Source organism: Lissotriton helveticus, chromosome 3_1 (assembly GCF_964261635.1).
Source record: "Lissotriton helveticus chromosome 3_1, aLisHel1.1, whole genome shotgun sequence".
Taxonomy (NCBI): Eukaryota; Metazoa; Chordata; class Amphibia; order Caudata; family Salamandridae; genus Lissotriton; species Lissotriton helveticus.
The window spans coordinates 1,575,786,570-1,575,809,242 of NC_136061.1; the positions used below are offsets into that span (position 1 = coordinate 1,575,786,570).

General features: G+C 49.5%; 1 protein-coding gene across 1 annotated transcript in view; it reads right to left on the reverse strand.

Annotated features, from left to right (window-relative positions):
* STT3A (STT3 oligosaccharyltransferase complex catalytic subunit A) overlaps positions 1-22,673 on the reverse strand; it is a 202,662-nt gene that overhangs the window by 100,595 nt on the left and 79,394 nt on the right. Inside the window, exons 10-12 of the mRNA XM_078682331.1 lie at positions 17,664-17,819; positions 6,219-6,310; positions 5,047-5,202 (exon numbers count right to left, since the gene is read on the reverse strand). Coding sequence (XP_078538457.1) covers positions 5,047-5,202; positions 6,219-6,310; positions 17,664-17,819 — 404 coding nt within the window. The remainder of the gene's footprint in view (positions 1-5,046; positions 5,203-6,218; positions 6,311-17,663; positions 17,820-22,673) is intronic.

Sequence of the window (22,673 nt, forward strand, 5' to 3'; positions counted from 1 at the left end):
CCTAACACACATGAGGGCGCTTTTCATCCGGATCAGGCGGGTTTCATTTCCCAGCGCACCACGGCGACATGTGTACGCTGGCTCATTCGGCTAATGGGGGAGAATTTCGAAGGGCTCCCAGAGGCTGCTGTGCTTTCAATCGACATTGAAAAGGCATTTGACAGTGTTGAGTGGCCCTACTTGTTTCGAGTTCTGGAAGCATTCGGATTGGGCGACCGGTTTGTCCAATGGACTACGTTGCTCTATAATGCAGCTACGGATAGGGTGAAAACGGGCGCCACAATATCAGCTGCATATCAGGTGGGCCGTGGGACGCGCCAGGGGTGCTCACTGTCCCCCCCTTTTGTTTGCGCTGGCCATTGAGCCCTTAGCATCTCATGCTCGGCTAGGGCAGGCGTACGAGGGTTTGATGCTGAGGAGCGAGACCCAGTATATCTCTTTGTACGCTGACGATTTACTGATGTTCCTGGCGGATATAGGCGACTCCCTACACGGGGCCGAACTCCTGCTTCATAATTTTGGCCACCTCTCGGGACTAAAGGTCAATTTGGGAAAGTCTTGTCTCTTCCCCATGACCCCCAGAGAAAATACACCCCTGATCACCGGTAACCTTCGCTGGGAGCATCACTGTCTCCCGTATTTGGGCACCCATATCTACCACTCTCAACTAGATCTGTTGGAGGGCAATGTGCACAGGGCGATCAGGAACCTACAGAGTAGCATGGGGTTTTGGCGTACCCTGCCTCTCTCGGTAGCGGGGAGGGTGGCCCTGTTGAAAATGGTGGCGCTCCCTCGCCTACTGTATTTTTTTCGCACGTTGCCGATATGGATCCCAGCGTCAGTTTTTCGGAAACTACGTTCCTTGACCACAGGCTTCATCTGGGGTTCGGGCTGATGACGAGAGCTGAGGGAGGCCTAGCAGTCCCTGATTTTGAATGGTACTATCTGGCGGCACAATTGCAATGGTTTACGCAGGCAGTGGCTCGGGAGTTCAGGGGACCGGAAGGTCCGCAGGGCAGACTGATTCCTAGACACGTACTCTCTTTTATAGTATTACGCCAGAGGATCGACTTAGATCAACTCACACTGGAGGAACGCACCATTTGTCTCTGTTGGAATCGGAGTCATAAACGATCGGGTACCACTCATCCGTATGCACCGGAGATTCCTCTAGGAATGTGTACGGCTCTCCCGCACGGTGGCAATTGGTCGGCATTGGCTGGTTGGGAAGACCTTGGGCTACATACGATTGGCGATTTCTATAAGGATGGGGCCCTACTGACTTTCCAAGAGTTGCAGACTGCTTACGGGCTCCCGAGGGGAGATTATTTGCTTCATGCTGCGTTGATCGCTGGCATCCAGAAACATTGGAGATGGGGGCTTTCGGAGCCTCCGACCTCTCTGGGCTGCCAATACGTGGTTATGGCCGCTGGTACTTACAAAGCTGGGACATGCCTCTATAGGAGGCTCTCAACGGAGACTTTGTTGCCGCTCGAGGGATTGCGAAGTAGGTGGGAAGTGGATATCGGAAGACCCATTCCTGAGTCGACATGGCCCCAGTTGATCGGACGCGCCTGGAAGGGTACTCGGAACGTTAGATTTCAATTAGTACAGTTCTTTACCTTGCATCGGGCATACCTGACTCCAATTAAGATCTCACAGTATTTTAATGGCGCTCCTTCGCAATGCCCGAGGTGCAGAGTCGATGGGGCTGATTTCTCCCATATGTTTTGGTCATGTCCACACCTGGCAGGTTACTGGGCGGCGGTGGTGGATTGTTTAAATACTGTCACAGGCCGGCAGCTTGAGGCGGACATGGGAACCTGTCTATTATTGTGGTTCCCGCATACATCCCGGACAAAAGTTACTAGCAAGTTTTACGACCTGGGTCTGATTATGGCCAAGAGGGAGCTCACCATGCATTGGAAATCGAACATAGGCCCTAGTTATCTGAGGTGGAAGGCAAATCTACTGCGCTGGGTGCAAGCTGAGGGAACGCTCCGGCTGCAGCAAGCCGGACGACTAGATAACGATAAATCCCTAGCTGTGGCCAGAGCTTGGGAGGCTCTGGTGACAGCGCTACAGACTCCTACAGAGGGTTCCAGTGAAGGAGAGGATGATGGAGATTAGGGATGCATTGCCCACTGGACCTGTACCTGGTGTAGGAGGGGTGGGTGGGGTTTTCCCCCTACCAGATTAGCTGCAGAGACATCCCCTTTGCATCACACAATGAGGAGAATTCTTGATGTACGGTGGTAACCCGTGTAGGTTATACTTTTAGGATCTTAGTCGCAGGCGCACTGACAGAGGGTGGGGGGGGATCTGACAGGGGGAGGGAGGTAGGATTGTTTTTGCGGGCTCAGAATGTCATTTATTATGGAGTGCCATGTCGATACAACGATCTGTTGTGTTATTAAATATGATGCTCATTTTGGTTGTAAATGGCAATAAAAAATTTTACAAAAAAAAAAAATGAGGTGTAATCCCTAGGCCCAGGCACTTTCCTAAGTGGGTGAAGCCCCTAAAGTATCACAATGCTTTATAGGGTTAGTTGTGGTAAGATACTGATGTCTCCCCTTTACAGCAGACTTGCTGTTCCTATACATTTCCAACTCCTCACGCATTAATTGTAAAGCAGAGTGCACTGTCATGCTTTCAAGACATTGACAGGAAGGACATTCTGTGCTCTAGCTGAAAAAGTCATGATGTCACTTGAGAGGCAGCAACTATTGGGCAAAGACGTTGACTTGTTGGCCTAGTCAAATGGCATACAAAAGATAGGAAAAAAACGGACTGTGTACCCCTCCCACCATTCTGTATTTTGTACATATTTTGTCTACCTGATACACAAGAGGCAAGATGACAGCACCCCACCAAATGATTTCCCGAGATGGGGCTACATGAAAGAAGTCAATTGAAGAATGGGTTTCTCAAAAAGGTTTCCAGATGAACCGTGAATTCAATTGAATATTTGGAGATACCAACTGCCCTCAGAGCTATATAAGCCAGTCTCTCTAATGTATGCAGTCTTCATATTTAAGCCAATGGAGCTCTGGCCATCTTTAAGAGCAAGACTGAAAGAGTCAGATTCCATGGCCGTCTTTCAATCAGTGGGTAGAAATAAATCCGTAAGTCAGCAGAAATGATATATGCTGCTGAGTTCTGCAGAGGAGCATGTAGGCTGCATTGCACATTTAGAACCTCTCTCCACCAGAGATCTCACATGCCCATTATATACTTTATGCTGCCAAGTCCTCCCAAGGAAGACTCATTGGCCCAGACTGACCCAAAGCTGAACACCAAGCAGTAGACTCAACATAGTATAGCAAGAGCAAATTTCAATTGTGTCCCGGCAAGACACACCCGAAAGGATGAGGCTCTTGTGGACTCCTGCATTATTGAAGTATGCTGCCAACATGTGATCCTGCAAAAGCATCCTGTGAAGTGGCCAGACATTGCTGCGAGACACTACATCCCGCAGACATGAAGCCAGTGTGTGGCCCCACACCCTGTGAGGTAGGCTTTAAACGTTATAAGCCCTCTGTAACCCAAAACAAGTTGTGCTTAAGATAGGTCATCACTAAAGCGATGATCCCAATGTGCAAATAAGACATTGTCCCTCTCTATATTGTCATCAAGGTCAGCACAACTCTGCCAGCTGCCCTTTGCATGGAGGATTTGCTAGCACAGCTGCTCTACAAGACAAGAGCCACAGTTCTCGAATTGCCAAAGGCCAGCCAGAAATCATCAGGCCTAGCAAACAGAATAAGATGATGGTCTGAGTGATGAAACTTGTTCTTTTGCTCACTACGCCACCCCAGTTTGGACCCAACCCCATGCAAGTCAGGGTTGACCCTGCTCCTCATGAGAACAGTCTAGCTGGAACTGCCAGGCCAGGTCCTCTCTGGGTCGGAAGCAAGCCTCCTGGGACCAGTTTCAGGGTAGCAACCCTCATCAGCCAGGATAGCTTGAATCCAGTGGCATAGTGAGCAAGGGACCCATGTCTGGGCACATCCATGGCCACTTAGGGCAAACATAGCAAACACAACAAGATGAAGGACAGAGTGCTGAAACTTTTAACTACTCCCCTCCAGTAACCGCCAAATTCAAGCTAGCCTGGCTGATGAAGGGTGAAGCCTTGAAACCGGTTCCAGGATGCTTGCTTCTAGTCTAGAGAGGGCCTGGCAGATCAGGCTGGACTGATTTGCATATGGGTGGATCTAAACTGGAATGCCGTGGCATGCAAAAAAAACAATGGATTTAACCCAGATCTGTGACTGGGGGAGAATGATTGATTTGTTCAGCATTCCGTCCATCATCTGTTTTTTTTGCAGAAATCACCAGGCTAGAATGCGCTCCTGTTATTCCACTCGCAACAATACTGTGCCAGGGCAAACATCAAAGAGACCCTGAACTCCCATGTGAGTTCCTAAACAAGAAAGAGACCTCATAAGTATTTCAAAGGTGCACACCAGTCTCATATATAAAAGATGACTAGGTTAAATTTTAGTTTAAATCTAGTGCCAGCCTGGTTTCCCCAGGTGCAGGTAGAAAAAACATAATACAAACAGAAAAGTGAGCCATTGAGCAGTTTTGCATAATACTAATAAAATTCATATTCCTTTCTATACAAAGTCTAACATTGATTAGACAATCTATTTATTCCATGGGATACCTGTGCTGTCTGAACCAGATGTTCAACCCCCACACCGTCCCCCAAAAGTAACCCTTGAATGTGCAATCACATTACCCCCTTAAATTCAAAGGTTAGCAAGTAGGCATGTGGCATTTTAACGGCCTATTTTAATAGTTCAGATTATCTTTCTGCTCAAGTCGAACAGGACCTAGGAAACTGGCATGACATTTTTCTTTCACAGTTTCCTTTCTCACACACGGTATTAAAGATAGTTCACAAGATAAAAGCCCTATTGCAATTATTACAACCCTTACACCTATGCTCTCTTCAATACAAGCTGGCTTGAATAACTAATTCTACATCTGACAAACAAAACAATGTGCAGATCTTGAACTGCTTTATAACGTCACCTCGTTTTTGATTGGGTAGGTAGAGTCCTGCTGCTTTTTGGTTTTCTTATCCGGCCTGCTAACATCCAGGTTCTTCATATACGTGGAAAGCACTTGAGAAACACCAATGCCAGAAAGGATGCACATAACTGGGGCCAGGACCAGCATCAGACGCACCTATTGTTATTGAAAGCACATTTTTAGTCAGTGTATACATATTTAACAAAAGGACTATAACTACAGAAGAATTAGTTTTCTCAAGACTACTACAGTCATCGCTGAAATGAAAGCAGCTTGTGGTACTTTCTGAACTACTGCGCTTCTTTATGTTGGTGGTAGAAAAGAAAAGCAAAAGAATATATTGTTTGCAGCTGTTTGTAGGGGCAAGCCTGAGTCGGATAGAGCAGCGGTGCAATTGTGCCTTGCTTCTACATGGGTAGAGCATCAGCAATGCAATCCTAATGAAAATTAGCCACAAATAATCTGCCCCTTTCCCAGCCTCTCACTGAAACTCTACTGACCTTGCATGGATTAGCAGAATTGAAACATGTGCTTTCCCATTTCTTTGTTGCACACTTTTTGGCATTTTTGATTCTTTGCTACCCGATCAAAATGTCTGTCTCTATACAAATGTATTCTTCTCCTCTCACTGAGGCCAGCAGAGAGAAGAGAGCTTCCTCCTCCTATTCTAACCAGTGTTAGAGCCCGCTTCTAGCATTCAGCAGTATGGACTACCAGGCTTGGCACAGAATACGTTTCAATGTTGGATACAATGCGAGGATGGGCATGATAGACATATGGTGAACCTCTAATCTCATTCATGGCCACACTGTACCATTTAGAAAGAAGAACAAAAACATCTGTTCATCTACAGAACAAGCCAAAAAATACAAATTTTCACACCAGTCTGAATCATTCAAGAATTAAAAACATTTGCAAAAACATTATGCTTATAGGAATCTTTAGGAGGAGCCTGAGAATATGATCAACAGGTTCTTGGAAATTAAGTTGAACTTTAGTCTACTGAAGACTATGTTTAGTAGAGAATTTCTCAAAGAACAATTTTATTTTTTTTAGAACAAGAACATTTTGAATGCATCCTGCACTAACGGATGATCTGTTTAGATACAGTCAGAATTAACACAATATGGTTGGTGGAAAAAAAGTCATGCCTACAAAAATAGGAAGCTTACCATGACAGCAGAGAAGTACATGCTGGTCACTCCATACATGATGATAAAAATTCTGGCATCAGACAAGTTATTGAAACAGTAATAAAGGCCAACTGAGAAAAACGAGATAGAAGAAATTAGCTTCCAGTAATAAAACATTAAAACTTAAAGAATAACGGCAAACAGGTAAGTTAGTCAATTCACTGTCTTTTAGAAGCGCTTCTTAACATTACTGAAAATACAAAATGTATATTTTAGTACTGTAAAAATCTGATATGGGGTGAAGTTGTGATGGCAGATTGCACACACCCTGACCTTTTCATGTAAGATATCTCATGTACAACTATTCCTGCGATGATTTCTCTAGAAAAGAAAATTACCTTACAACATGCAAACAATGATTATTTGTAAGTGGCTCATTTCCACACCACTTTTAAAGGTTGTAAGCCGCCTAGCTCCTGTAAAGGCCAATATCTTTACACATCTTCTCTGGTATTTTCATAGGTTTGAGGTATACCAAAAGCTCAAGTTACTACTTGTGTACCGATATATCTGTAAGAGACATTAGTTAGCGATAGATTCCTTACCTTAGAATATCCAAAGGCGTCAGACTGGATCCAGAAAGTTTTGCTTAGCAGTACCCTTGCGCGTCAGTAGGTGGCGTCCTGCGGCTCTGCGTCCGTCACTTGTGGCGTCAGCGCCAAGATGACGTCACGAAGAGTACTTAGGCGCCACCCATGCGTGCTGACCTCAGTTCTGTCCACGACTTTCCGCGTCAGGACCGAGGGGCCATGCAAGATACTGACCACTTGTGCATAAAACTAGGGCCCTAAAAGGGGATGACCTTAATCCTAGTAACCAGTTAGCAGAACAAGGAGGATGGGCGGGGCGGTAAGGAATCTATCACTAAGTAATGTCCCTTATCGTTGCACAAGTAGTAACTTGAGCATCTGAAAGAGACACGTTTGTGATAGATTCCTTACCTTAGAATAGATACCCCAGCAATACCAACCCCGGTGGTAGGTCTGCAAACAAAATTACACCAGGAAGTCACGGAGAACAGAACGGCCAAAAAAGCTGTCTCTCCGGACTTGACTGTCAAGGCAGTAGTGCTTTGTAAACGTGTGCAGCGAGGCCCACGTAGTTGCCTGACAAATGTCCTGCAAGTGAACGCCGCGTCCCAAGGCAGTAGTGGCTGCAGTTGCCCTGGGCGAATCGGTACGCAGCCCAACAGGAGGCTCCTTCTTGGCCAAGGAGTAACATGCTTTGATGCACAGAACGACCCAGTGGGAAATGGTCAGTTTGTGCACAACCAGACCTTTTTTGGCGCCCACGTAGCCAACAAAGAACTGATCATCCACCCGGAACTGTTGTGTACGCTGCAGATAGAAAGCAAGCGCACGTTTTGGGTCCAGACGGTGGTGCCTCTCCTCTTCCCTGGAAGGATGCAGAAAGAAGGTGGGCAAAGTGATTCTCTGCCCGATGTGGAAGGGCGTAACAACCTTTGGCAAGAAAGAAGGACGGGTCCATAAAACCACCTTGTCCTGTTCAACAGAATGGAAAGGAGGTTTGGAAGAAAGAGCCTGGAGCTCACTCACTCTTCTGGCAGAGGTGATAGCTACCAGGAAAGAAGTCTTTAGAGTAAGAAGACGTAAAGGACAGTTATGAAGAAGCTGAAAGAGAGCGCACATCAGAAAAGTCAAGACAAGATTTAAGTCCCATTGAGACATTATGAAAGGCACGGGAGGGAATGTGTGTGTAATGCCTTTGAGGAAACGGTTAACAACTGGGGACTTAAAAAGAGAAGGCGGAAATGGCAGAAAGATAACCTTTGATAATGGCCAGAGCAGAGCGCTGCTGGGCCAAAGACAGAAGAACCTCAGAAAAAGGGGCCATAAGGTGATCCAAAGCCTTTGCTGTGCACCATGCCACAAATCTGTACCATCGGCATGCGTATACCGTTTTAGTGGAGGGACGCCTGGCTGCCAGAATGACCGTACAGACCTCAGGAGGAAGGTCGAAAGCTGTAAACTGTCGCCGCTCAATCTCCACGCATGGAGTTGGAGGCTGGACAGGTTCGGGTGGAGGACCGTCCCCTGTTGCTGCGACAGAAGATCCTCCCGAAGAGGCAGTCGGATCGGGGGATCGATGCTCATACTGAGTAGCTCGGGATACCATACTCTTCGAGCCCAGTCCGGAGCCACAAGAATAACTTGGGCCCGGTCGCGCCTGATCTTCTTCAGCACTCTGGGCAGAAGTGGTATAGGAGGAAAGGCGTACAACAGACCGCAACTCCACTCGCGTCGAAAAGCGTCACCGAGCAAGTGCCGCCTTGCGAATTCCAACGTGCAGAACTAATTACATTGCGCATTCTCTTCGGTGGCGAATAGATCCAACCAAGGCTATCCCCACTGCTGAAAGAGACCTTGCGCCTTGTCAGAGTGCAGATGCCATTCGTGATCCATCATGCACCAGCGGCTGAGTTTGTCCGCTCGGCCGTTCAAAGAACTTGCCAGGTGTTGAACCACCGAGGTAATGGCTTTACGTTCCAGCCATGTCCAAGGGCGCAGAGCCTCCTGACATAGGGTCCAGGACCCCACCCCACCCTGCCCTGTTTGTTGCAATACCACATGGTGGTGGTGTTGTCAGTGAACACCTGCACAACACTTCCCGAAACAGAGGGAAGGAATGCCTTCAGTGCAAGTCAGACTGCCCGCAGCTCCTGAAGGTTGATATGGAGCCGGGACTCCGCCGGAGACCAGAGGTCTACGATCTCTGCCTCTCCCAAATGGCCTCCCCAACCCAGGAGGGACGCATCCGTCACCACTGTGTGCTCCAGTTGGGGAAGGGAGAGGATCTGCCATTGACCCAATCGCGACTCGTGAGCCACCACTGCAGTTGCTGTGCCCTCCGAGATCTGGACATGATCGGACAGGTTGCCCTGATGCTGTGCCGACTGGAACTTCAGGTCCCACTGCAGAGCCCGCATATGCCATCTGGCATGTCACATTAGCAGGATGCATGAGGCCATCAGGCCCAGTAGCCGGAGGGTCATCCTGACTGAAACCCGGGATAGAGGCTGAAAGATCGGAATCATAGCCTGAATATCCCTGATGCGCTGCTCGGGAGGATAAACCCGAAACTACGTCGAATCCAAAACCACTCCAATGAAGGGGAGCGTCTGAGAGGGACTCAGGTGCGACTTCGGCACGTGGATGGAGAACCCCAGCAAATGCAGGAGGTCGGCCGTAGTCTGAAGGTGGTTGACAACGGCCTAGGGCGAGCCCTCCAACAACCAGTTGTCGAGGTAGGGGAAGACGGATACCCCTGACCTGCGCAGATGAGCTGCGACCACCGCCATCACTTTCGTGAACACCCGAGGGGCGCTGGTGAGGCCAAAGGGGAGAACAGTAAACTGAAAAGGCTCCTGGCCTACTGTGAACCGCAGGTAACGCCAGTGGGCCGGCAGGACGGGGATGTGAAAATATGCGTCCTGCAAGTCCGACGCTACCATCTAGTCTCCAGGATCAAGAGAAGTCAAGACCTGAGCCAGGGTTAGCATCTTGAACTTCTCCTTCCGGAGGAAGTGATTCATGTCACGGAGGTCCAAGATAGGACGCAGACCCCCTTTGTCCTTCTTGGGGACCAGAAAGTAGTGGTAATAGCAACCACTCCCTACCTCTGGCCCAGGAACCCACTCAATGGCCCCCTTGGCCAAGAGGGTCGCAACTTTCTGTTGGAGATGAGCCAAATGATCCCCTGACATGCAGTGGCACCGAGGTGGCATGGCTGGGGGTGGGGACTGAAAGGGAAGGGAGTAACCCTTGCAGATTATCTGCAGCACCCATTTGTCTGACGTAATCTCGCGCCAGTGGGGGAGGTGGTGGCGGATCCTGCCACCCACCGGCGTGGGGTGCTTCCTGAAGCTCAGATTAGGAGGGTTTAGAGGCGGAAGCAGCGGGGGTGGAAGTGAATGGACCCGCACACTGGTTCCCCGACACACCCCCTGCAGAAACCGCGATCCCGGCCACGCTGAGGCTGGCTCTGTGCAGGCCTGTTGGAGGGGCGGAAGTGGGTGCCTCTACCTTGGCCACGAAAGGAACGAAAACCAGGAGTGGCCGAGGTCTTAGCAGAAAGACCCAGGGACTTGGCCGTAGCCCTCGAGTCTTTAAAGCGCTCCAGTGCACTGTCAGCCTTGTCGCCAAATAGGCGGGTGCCGTCAAAGGGCACGTCCATGAACTCTGGACATCGGGCAAGAACCCGGTCGAACGCAACCAGGCGCGGCGCCGCAACGCCACGGACGTAGAGATTGCCCTGCCCAGGGAGTCGGTGGTGTCTAACCCACACAGGATGTCGAACTAAGCCGCATCTTTGCCTTCAGCAATCACCTGAGAAAGGGTAGCCTGCACTTCCTCAGGACACTGAGGCAGCACCTGAGCAACAGCGTCCCACACCGCGTGCGAGTAGCGGCCCAACAAGCAGGCAGTTTTCAGCGACCGCAGCCCAAGGCTGGCCAAGGAGAACAACCGCTTTCCAAACTGGTCCAACCTTTTAGAATCCTTATCCGGCGGGGCCGTGGGAAAGGCACTCTGCGATGTCGAGGCCTGAATAACCAGACTCTCCGGTATAGGGTGAGTGGTCAGGAAAGTGGGGTCAACTGGCGCCGGTCGGTGGCATCTAGCGACGTTTTCATCCACCAGGGCCCCCGTGGCCGGCCTCGACCAAGTGCCCAAGAGGACTTCTGTAAGAGCGTCATTAAAGGGAAGCAGCAGCTCCGCCGAAGTAGACGCTGGCTGGAGCACCTCGGTGAGGAGGTTGGTCTTGAGGGCCACCGTGGGGAGGTCAACATTGAGGGCCTCAGCAGCCTGACGGAGGACCACCATATAGGAGGCACCCTCCTCCATCGTAGGCGGGAGATAGGCGAACCCCAGGTCAGAAGAGACATCGAGGTCGCCTGCATTCTCCAAGTCATCTACTCAATCGAGCTCGGAGTCACATTGCAGAGCAAACGGGTCCTCGGACCCTTCCACCTCATCGTCCGCCTCTGGCGTGCAAGGAGCTGGATGCGGCTGCAGAACCGAAGCCGGAGATGGAACGAACAGCGCTGGTTCCTAGTGTGGATCCCAAGCCGGAACAAAATGGTCTGGGAATAGGGGCAGGGGCGGAACAGAGGGTGGCGCCGGGGCTGGAGCCGAGGGTGGCGCCGGGGCTGGAGCCATGGGTGGCGCCGGGGCTGGAGCCATGGGTGGCGCAGGAGCCAGCAACGCCGCACCTCGTGGCGCCGGAGCCAGCAGCGCAGGATCCTGTGGCGCCGGGTCTGGAGCCGCTGGCCAGCAGGATCTGGACACAGGTCCGCGGGGCCCGAAGGTGCGCTGGCGGGAGCCAGAGGCCTGTAAAGGCAGTCCAAAGCAGCAAGGAATTCTTGCATCTGTTCGGGAGCTGCCGACGGACCGGGGAATGGCGGGTAGGCCGCGGGACTCTCCGGCTCCAGAGGAGCAGGCACGGGCGAGGCCCTTTCCCCCTCCGAGGAGCGACGAGGGGACGTCAGAGAGCGAACACGCTTCAACTTGTTTTTATGGCGACGCTTACCGGAATCGGAAGGCGAATAGCTGGAGTCCGAGGAGCGACGTCTCCGGTCCCGCGCGCGGTGCTGGGAGCGGCCCCTAGACCGGGAGCGGCGACGCAAAGAATGCAGGACCTCCAGCAACTTCCGACGCCGCTCCCGTAAGTCCCGGGAGTCGTGGTCGGCCTCGTGGGGGTCCGCTACCGACATGTTTCGGCGACAGGTCCCACAGGACTTAAAACCGGGCATCCCTGCATGCACCAAGAGAAAGTTAGAGAGATAAAAAGTCTCAAAATAGTGATCAAAAAGAGACCAAGGTACGTGCTCAATCCGGATATGCGGTTCCTGGCGCAGAAAAAGAAAGAACTGATGTCAGCGGGCATGGGTGGCGCCTAAGTACTCCCCGTGACGTCATCTCGGCTCCGACGACGCCAAGGACGGACGCGGAGCTGCAGGACGCCACCTACTGACGCGCAAGGGTACTGCTAAGCAAAACTTTCCGGATCCAGTCTGACGCTTGGGGATATTCTACGGTAAGGAATCTATCACTCACGTGTCTCTTTCAGCTACCAGACTGTTGCTGTCATTCAGCACTGAGCAGAGTTACGGTGATAAAGCCTTACACCCCAAACTCCATTCATTTATAGCGGTCGTACAATTCCTAAGCATGATAATACTTGTGGAGAAATAGCAGGATACACAAAAATATTCTTTAACAAGTGTCGGGAAAAATGGTCAATAGCTGTGGGACTGTTGTACAATGTATAATGCTTACAGGAGGAATGGGTAGCTGCATTATGTGTGAGGTTAATCATCGAGAGTTTCCGTAAGGCCATGTATGTGGTATAGCTTTAACAGTGTGCGCTTATATATTAGATGGTGGGTGAAGAAAGGTCTTTGACCAAACAGGTAAAAAAAAAGCAAAGAGACTATTCCCAGTACAACAGATTCCCTTGTTCTACTCATAACCACTGTATGTGAAAAAGCACTAATATAGATTAATCAAATGGGCCCATTCCTTTCCTCAAACATGACACACAAAAGAGATATACAAAATAAACAGAGGCCATTCTTATCACAAGGGTGCTGGGGATTCTCTTTACCCAATTTGAAATGTTAGATAAAGCAGGAAGGGACACTTTCAAAATTCAAAGGAAATATGACAAATCATCACACCTTTACTCATGACATGCTCTAGGACATCTCTAATAACATCACCTAGAGTGCATACATAATACTGTGTTGCACATATGTTAGGTTAAAATCTTTTTCATTTAGTAAAACCAGTTAAAATGACTTTAAAAAGTGTTGTTATATAAGACTTCTAATAATAAAACAATAAATATCAGTATTAAAAAATATATTGCACGTGCGACTAATAGAGAGATATTTCTTGTTGTCAGAGTGCCAATGAGAAAGCGCAAAAAATACCAGATGAGGCCTTGTGTGAAAGGGAGCAAGTACAATAGTTTGCAAGCAGAAAGCGCTGGTGCTGAGGTGGTGCAGTACTTGTGCTGAGGTTGTGCAGCGCTCGTGCTAAGGTGGTGCAGCGTTGATGAGGAAGTGGTGCTGCGCTGATGCGGAGGTGGTGCTGCGCGGATGCGGAGGTGGTGCTGCGCGGATGCGGAGGTGCTGCGCGGATGCGGAGGTGGTGCTGCGCGGATGCGGTGCTTAGGAGATGCTGTGCTAGTACAGAGGTGATGCTGCACTAGTGTTGAGGGGGTGCTATGCTAATGCAGAAGTGGTGCTGCGTTGGTGTCAGGTTCCTGTTTAGATGGTGCTGAGTGAAGCTGTGGTGGTGCTGAGTGATGCTGTGCTAGTGCTGAGTGATGCTGTGCTAGTGCTGTGCTGATGCTGAGGTGGTGTTGCTGTACTGATGCAGAGGTAGTGCTGCGCTGGTAGTGAGGTGGTGCTGCACTAGTGCGGAAGTGATGCTGCTCTGGGGCTAAATGATGCTCAGATGGTGCTGCTGAATGATGCTCAGGTGCGGCTGAATGATGCTCGGGTGATGCTGCAGAGGTGCCGACTGGTGCTGAAGTGGTGCAGCGCTGATGAAGTGGTGCTGAGGTAGTGTTGCACTCTCTATTTGTAGGATATATTAAGTAACCTCACATCACATGCCATGTTTGGAGAGCCAGGAGGCATCTTTGATATTGGTTTTATTTCACCAACAATTGAAACCTAAAAGAAAACATGAAAAGTTGAAAGCGCACATGTGAGAAAGTGCCTCTTTTGACATGGTTATGCCCCCACTTTTTCCTAGAAAATATTGTGGTTTCGAATGAAAGTGCACAGTGTTCCTGCCAACCAGGTCTCCTGTGCCAGTGCTCCTTCCCTAAAACTGTACCACGATTTGTAACTTCAGCTTCCCCTTAAATCCCTAGTAAATAGTACTCTTGGTGCCTAGGGCATGGGGACTGAAGAGGGTCCCCTAGGGACCCCTCACCAAGGCCATGCCACTGCAGCTTACATGCCTTGGTGCATTGAAAAACGACAGTCGACATGGCACATTCACTGCCTGTGTGCCATGTCCAGCAGCACTGCCCAAGGTAAAGGTAAGTCTCCCCTCTAGCAGGCCTTACAAACCCGAAGACATGGCACACTGTATCTCGGGTGTGGGCATATCTGCCGGAGCAGATATGCCCCTACAATATTTAAGTCTATTCTTTAACATTTTAAGTGTCAGGGAAGCCATAAAGAGTACATGGGCTGTAAACTTGAAAACTCGAGTGCTCAAGGATCATGGTGGTTTCACTGAACCCAGGAGTGTTTGTTACCAAACCACTCCTCTTAATAAACCCACACAGGGGCCAGTGTGGATTTATTATAACATGTACTCAGAGGGCACCTCAGAAGGGCCCCCTGTAAACCTACCAACCCTGGTGTGGTTTCCGACTGGCTTTAGGTAGCCTGCTACCACCAGACATGTTTCTGGACCCCGGGGTTGACAACCTTTGCTCTCTGAGGCCAGAAACAAAGTACATACTGGGCGGAGGTGTCGGATCTCCCCCAGGATGGGCACAGTGCTCAAGAGGGAAGCTTCAAAGGATTACCGCCTTTGTAATTCGACCCCAGCCTCTGCTGCTAGCAGTAGATGGCCTTTCTTGGTTCAAACCCCCACTTTTGGCAGGAGAACCGGTGGGAAAACCTAGGAAGAATCGAAGTTGTGCCCCCGCCCCCCTTCCCAACTACGCCCCTCAGGTGCTGGATGTGAAGTAAAGCACCCTTTTCAGTTCCCACATCTTGAAGATGGCAGGACTTATCCAATCAGGGCTAGGTTTATGCCCTCTCCCATAGGAGGGTGGCATAACAGTGGATGTAGACATCACAGGTAACAAACCCATTGGTCCCTACCTGTTTCCCTTTAACGCCCCAAAATCTAGTTTTAGGTGGGTCCCCCAGACCCTGAAATCAGATTTCGACAACCTACAAAGAAGAACTGGGAAGCAGCGAAGACTGAAGACACCTAATGACTTGGTCACAGGCTTCCCGGCCTGTCTGCAGCCCTCAAAGACCCTGTTGAAGAAGAGCAACTCGCCCTGCAGACCAGAAACCACAAGAACCCTGGGAGGACTGCCTGCCTTCAAGAGAGGCTCCTAATCTCCTGTGGACAGCGGACCTGTCCAGAAAAAAAACATCTGCAAAGAAAAAAACCTCTGCCCTGAGGAACAGTAAACTCTCCTCCGAATCCACCTTTGCACCATACGCGCAAGGCCTCAGTCCAAGTGGCCAACTGGTCCTGCAAAGGTTCCCCAGCGCTTCTGAGCGAGAGTCCACCGTTGGCTGACCCCTGCCGGACTCGTCCTCGATGCCTGCAGCTTCAACCGGACGACGCCCCTGGCCGAGACCTGCCTGGTAAGCGTGTTCCGGTACCTAAGGACATCACTGCACCCAAAACCACTGGGCCGTGCCTTGGGGACTTCAGCCTTCGGGGTCCCCTTGCATCTCTACTTCCCCGGGCAGCTGTCGGTTGTCTTCATCCGGCCACTTGGCTTGAGACTGCAGCCTTTCTTCCAGACCAATGTCCCCATTGGTTAACATTGAGTCCCCAACACTGTTGGCACTCTGCACCCAGCTGCCCCTGTGCCGCTGAGGGTGTAAGTTTGGTGCTGCCTTATGATCGACCCCGAACACCTCTGTACTCACTCACCTGTGCGGAGTGTAATTTAGAGTACCACCAGTCTTCATTGGTTAACCTCGACGTTTACCTCTCTACCTGGCCGCCTCTGTGCCGCTGGTGGTGCACTCTTGAACGTGATTTTAACCAAGCCTCCGAAGACTGAATCTGTAAGTCGAATCCTTAACCTGCAAAAACTGTATTCTTGTTTTCCACTTTTTAAAGTAAAAGGTATTTTTCTTGAAAACCGTACTTATCTTTTTGCGAATGTCTTGGAAATAAATCTTGAAAGAAGCTTATTTTTCTAAAATTTGTGTGGATCTCTTTTTTGAGACGTGTCATTTATTGGTTACTGTGTGCATGACAAATGTCTTACACTCCTCTGAGTTAGGCCTAAAGCTGCTGGGCCACACCACCACAAATAGATCACTTTGGGTTTACATTGAGACCTGTACACTTCTGGGGGATTTTCTGTACTCTGTGCACGGTATAACCACTTAGTGATACACCATAAACATGCCAGCTTCAAACATTTATTTAAAGCTGCTTCCATTTTCATAGAACGGAGCAATAACAGCATGTTTACCTCTTTAATCGTATCCAAATAATCACACTGTCATAAGCACAATGTAAATAGATTGATCCTACTGTCGGTTGTCTTCTTAAACTAGACTTCCATTATGTAAGTGTATTATTTAAGGTTTGGACATTTGAGTTAATGAAACCAAAAATATGACACGATATAAAACATAGCCTCCGGCTTAAAAAGCGCTTGTGAAACCAAAAACAAGCTAAGAACAGGATTTGTAGCCCTCAGCTGAGTGTGTTCTGAAAGCCAAACAGGCCGAGGCAAAAGAAAAAGTAGTGCGCCAAAACTAACATATATGGCCGATAGAAAAATGATCCATGTAACAGGGGCAGTCTCCAGGGCATGATCAAAACAGCAAAATGAGGAACAAAAGTAAACTATTCACCAATGAAAACAAAGGAATTTTGAAAGGCACATGAAGGAACAAATGAAAATGAATGGGCGTGATGAAAGCCCATACATAAGATACAGCATGTCTTGAAGACGCAGCATATGCGCCACCTAGGCGAGACCTAAAAAGGAGGCCTATTGGTTTTGGCCAAGGGTTATTGCAATGTCGGTCAAAAAAAATAATTAAATAATACATTTCTAATCAAAACAATGAGACTTCATTCTCTTACACTTGTTCTGCTACATAATACAGCCATACGACCAATCACAAGAGGTCCCTGCATTCCCAAGCTAAGAGCAAAAGATCCAGCTTGGGAATGCTTAAAACATTATCAACTTTTACCTGTGGTAAAATTATATAGATCAGAGGGAACATATGGTTAACATTTAAAGTATTTCAGGAGAGCTGCTGCAATCCCTAAAGCCTCCCACAACACTTAAAATATGGGCTGGTAATCTTCCTCAAAGAAGGACTGATCACCATGCCTGGCACAAGGGAACCTATCATTGCCTCACAAAATGTATGGACTGCATCCAAAGAAGGAATGCTAGGCAGACAAGAATTAATATTTTAAAATCAAGCTAGCTTTGAAAATACTGGAGGTTGGAAATATTGTTTCCATTAAGAGTGACTCAGTTGAGTAACACACTCCAATTGCAAAACCTACAAGAAAATACTAATGTGCTGCTGTAATGTTGTGTTAAAATGATAAAGATTAATTTACCAAACACGGAATCTATTTAAACAAGCATATATGTGTGTAAACAAAACAAAACAACGTAGAAACCATCACAAAACACACATACCTGGGAACATGAAGACAAGCAACTGCAAGTCAAAGTAATAGGAGGACCATGTGGTAGGCTGATGCTCGGAAACTGAGGCAATGATGGGGATGTTATTCTTGGCATACGAAGGATCCAGCAGAGAGTAAAAACGGCCAGTCCAGGGAGAGATTTTACCTTACAGAACAAAAATAGGTACAAATCAGATTAAATGAAAAAATGCCCAAAGACTCGCCACAAAGCACCTATTGGTGACTGCCTAGTAATCTGGAATAGCAATACATCAAGTTCATAAAATATGGTCACTTCTCTAGGGCATTTGTTGACAAGTTCACAACCAAGAGATTGACTTTGAAAACCTTTATTCAGAAGGATTTTTTTTTTTTTTGACAGTTGGGTACCATCAACATAACCACACATATGTATGCATATAATTGACCAAACATTTATATCTCGTACAATAGGAAAGCCATTCTACACAGTGCAGTATTGGCTCCTAAAATTAATGTGCAAACAGAAAAACAGCCTAAAGGAATTAGTCTAAAAAAAATATTTGGCACCGGTTTAGCCACCAAATATGTTCAGTTAACTTGAAACCTGATCCCCGACCACCAGTTAGCAGTGGCAGCAAAGACTAAAGGTCTTTTCTCAGTCTAATATTTTTATCTAGCTTTCTTTGTTTAGCAGCTAAGAACTAACCTATTAACCTCTTGGATGAGTAAATACCATAGAAAATCAATGCTAGTACTTGTCACAAAAGTAATACATGTGATAAAACAATGCTGTTGGAACACCCGAAATTAAACAAGCATTTACAATGCAATGGTTTTGCCTTTGTTAAAGTTAGAGCTATTGGCATTGCTCTTGACATTATTTTTATTTATGTTTTGTTTTAACATAAATAAATGGCATTGTCATTTACAATGCCACTAGCTTTATCTCTCGCAAATGACACACACAAACACACACAGAGCCCCCCCACACACACCCACACAGAGCCCCCCACACACACAGCCACACAGAGCCCCCCACACACACAGCCACACAAAGCTCCCCACACAGAGCCCTCCACACACCCACACAGAGCCTTCCACACACACCCACACAGCACAAGCAGGCAACAGGGGCACGAAAACGGAGGCACAAGCAGGCAACAGGGGCACACGGAGGCACAAGCAGGCAATATGGGGCACACGGAGGCACAAGCAGGCAACAGGGTCACGAAAACAAGCACAAGCAGGCAAAAGGGTCACAAGCAGGAATTGTAATTTAGACGGGGCTGAAGTGGAGAACGGTCAGTAGGGAAGTAGTGCGGCTGGTGCAGTGGTACCAGGCTGAAAGGTGAGAGGGGCTGTCTGCACCCCAGTTTGGACAGTTTCCACTACCTAACAGGGATTGGTGGGAGGGGGGTGTACTTCTTGCTTTCTTTAGGGCTGTTACTTCGGGGACGCAGTGCACGCTCTTGCCTGCTGCCTGCTGCCGCCGGGACACGACAACAGGCAGGGAGAGGACAGGCTGGGAGAGGGCAGGGAGGGGACAGGCTGGGAGAGGGCAGGCTGGGAGAGGGCAGGGAGGGGACAGGCTGGGAGAGGGCAGGTTGGGAGAGGGCAGGCTGGAAGTGGACAAGCTGGGAGAGGACAGGCTGGGAAAGGTCATGGAGGGGACAGGCTGGGATAGGGAAGGCTGGAAGTGGACAGGCTGGAAGAGGACAGACTGGGAAAGGGCAGGGAGGGGACAGGCTGGGAGTGGGCAGGCCGGGAGAGGACAGGCCGCGAGAGGACAGGCCGCGAGAGGACAGGCTGGGAGTGGGCAGGCTGGGAGTGGGCAGGCTGGGAGTGGGCAGGCTGGGAGAGGACAGGCTGGGAGAGGGCAGGCTGGGAGAGGGCAGGGAGGGGACAGGTTGGGAGAGGGCAGGCTGGAAGTGGACAAGCTGGGAGAGGACAGGCTGGGAAAGGTCATGGAGGGGACAGGCTGGGAGAGGGCAGGCTGGAAGTGGACAGGCTGGAAGAGGACAGGCTGGGAAAGGGCAGGGAGGGGACAGGCTGGGAGAGGGCAGGCTGGGAGTGGGCAGGCTGGGAGAGGGCAGGCTGGGAGTGGGCAGGCTGGGAGAGGGCAGGCTGGGAGTGGGCAGGCTGGGAGTGGGCAGGCTGGGAGTGGGCAGGCTGCGAGAGGACAGGCTGCGAGAGGGCAGGCTGCGAGAGGGCAGGCTGCGAGAGGGCAGGCTGCGAGAGGGCAGGCTGGGAGAGGGCAGGCTGGGAGAGGGCAGGCTGGGAGAGGGCAGGCTGGGAGAGGGCAGGCTGGGAGAGGGCAGGCTGGGAGAGGGCAGGCTGGGAGAGGGCAGGCTGGGAGAGGGCAGGCTGGGAGAGGGCAGGCTGGGAGAGGGCAGGCTGGGAGAGGGCAGGCTGGGTGACGACAGGCTGGGAAGCAGAGAGGGTCTTAACTGAGAAGTCTGCCAGTGCGGAGCTCTCCGGGGCGCAGAGCAGCAGCAGGGCCCAGCAGAGCAGGGCGGGGGGCGGTAGGGGCTCGCAGAGGTGTCTCCTGGGGCAGCCGACCAGGTCCACCATGGTTTGGCTCCGAGCCCCAAGCTCACATGGTGCCAGCCCTCCTCCGGGGCAGGCGCTTCACACCTTTGTGACACTTCACACCCCTTCACTGGCCTCTTTTTAACAGAAGGCGATGGTTGTCAAGCTACGCTCCTTGCTAATAAACTAGCGGGTCAAAAAGGGACATTTGCACCTAAAGTATCGGAGAAACCGATACTGGAAACGCACACAAGGGCTGAAGTAATGTGCTTAATTAATTTTATTCAACGCACTCCAATTTAACATATATGAGATATGATCACATTTACAGGAGCACATTATGCATTTTACGGACCTTCATTTGAAAACATGGACACATAAAACGTAGACACAACCATGCATACTAAGGCCGAGGGAGACAGCCTGGCATCTGATATATTGGGTATCACCAGTTCTTGTCCTTGTGTCTCGTCCATGCAACGAAAGTACTGACGTTCTCAGATGGGTGTGCGTTTACCTATGAGCAGGGCATATAGGATCTGAATGAGGGGCTCGTGTTTCAGCCCCCTAAAGGCAGTACTGGGGATCCGTTCCAGAATCCCCTCGTAGATGCGCCGTGCCACCTCCTGGTCCGAGGGCTGAAATTCCCGAATGTAAACCCGGTCCTTGGTCCTGGCATCCTCCTCTTCAGCGGCGACAAAGGACGAGGAGACCGGGGCAGCTGCTGGCATCAAGGGCCACATCTGGGAGGAGGACACGATCTGGGCATCTTTCTGTGTGCTCCCCGGTATGGAATTGTGATCTTCAGCCACTATTTTAGTCTCGCAAACCATTTTGGAAGACGAATACATCCTAAGTCATTCCGATCCTTATGACTCGTGGGGGGGGGGGCTCGCGCAGGGTGAGGGGGGGGGGGAGACTTGGGGGTGCGGGGGACGACGGGACTTGGGGGTGCGGGTGGGGGGGGAGGGGGACTCGCGCGGGGGTTAAAAAGTAAATTTTTTTAAAATATCATTTACATAGTTACACCCATGTTTATGCCATGGCTTTGAAAATAAATGTGGCCCATTAACACATAACATGTTATTTAGATTAACCGTACTAATAAGCACACGTTACTACTTCGGTGCAAAGATCAAATTAGATATTATCACAATTCAGCAAAAGAAGCAGGAGAAAAACACCTATGTTGCTTCACAGATTGCATTCAACTATTACTCTACACAGGGAAACAACTCCCCTAATAGTCACAGATATCCCTTCGGTGTGGTTGTACAGTGCTGAACAAATTGCAATAGCCTCTGCATCCTGATTTCAGTGAAATATGGTTACAAAAATAAATAAAGAAAAGAAACACAATAAAATTCTCCGGCACAAACCATATATGCAGGTGCACAATATATAACATGAGATTTAGTACCACAGTTGAGTTTAGGGAGGGGGGTCATGGCCTGTTTTACAATGGAAATAAAAGACAAATTATATACCTGCGTGTTTATTATATATATATATGTGTGTGTTTACACACACACACACACACACATACACACACACACACACAACTCCCGAGGAATAATTTATGTATCTCATTGATTTCCTTTTTCCTGGTCACAAGCTGATTACTCGAGTTGACAGAAAATATCCGAATACAACGAACACATCCAAACATGATACCCGGATTCACCACTAGTATTGATGCAATCAGCCTCCCCTGCAAGAAATGTACACAAAACGGGGACATTTCCATTGAAACCACGGACCACTGCAAGCCGAACACTGCAGGAATCTGCGAGGCAACCCTTCACTTCTGCATACAATTGTGCTCATTGTGCAATGTGTGCGTTCATAAAATCTCCCTCTTCTCAAGAGCACACTCGAACATGCCCTGTTCTTGTACCACAGAGAACGGACAGCCGAACAACAGGTGCAGTATTTGCATTTCTGTTTTCAAAAACATGATCCGTTTTAAAAAAAAGAGGCCAAGTATTCCATACCTAGTGTGGCAAAACAATCATGAAATATAAAAAATACATAACGGGTGACAAGTGTTTTATGGTCTAAGGTGGGGATGGACATCTTGTGAGTAAGGGGAGAGCACAGTAAATTCCCGCTTCCTTTCCCCCATCTTCCTTCTCTCCCTAAGCTCTCACGAGCTCTCGAGAAGAGAGAGACACTCGGGAGAGCACCTACCGTGCCACATTCACACGCGCACAGACGGTGCTGTCACAGGTACCCTATGACGCAGAGGAGACTGCAGCAGACACTTCCACGTGCCGAGCTGCGCGAGGCCCGCGGTGCCCAGTGTAACATGGCGCTCCCAGTGCCAGGCACCAGAGCCACGCCCCCACCAGACTTGTAATTAAATATGTGTCAGCCTCCTGTCACCAGGAAGCTTCTCGGCACCAGCAAGGGAGGTTAATCGCTTTTTTAGGGCAGTGGCTAGATTGCTACTTGATACATTATGGAGCCCCATTGTTAATCCTCCTGGCTGCCCCACTTGGCCAGACAG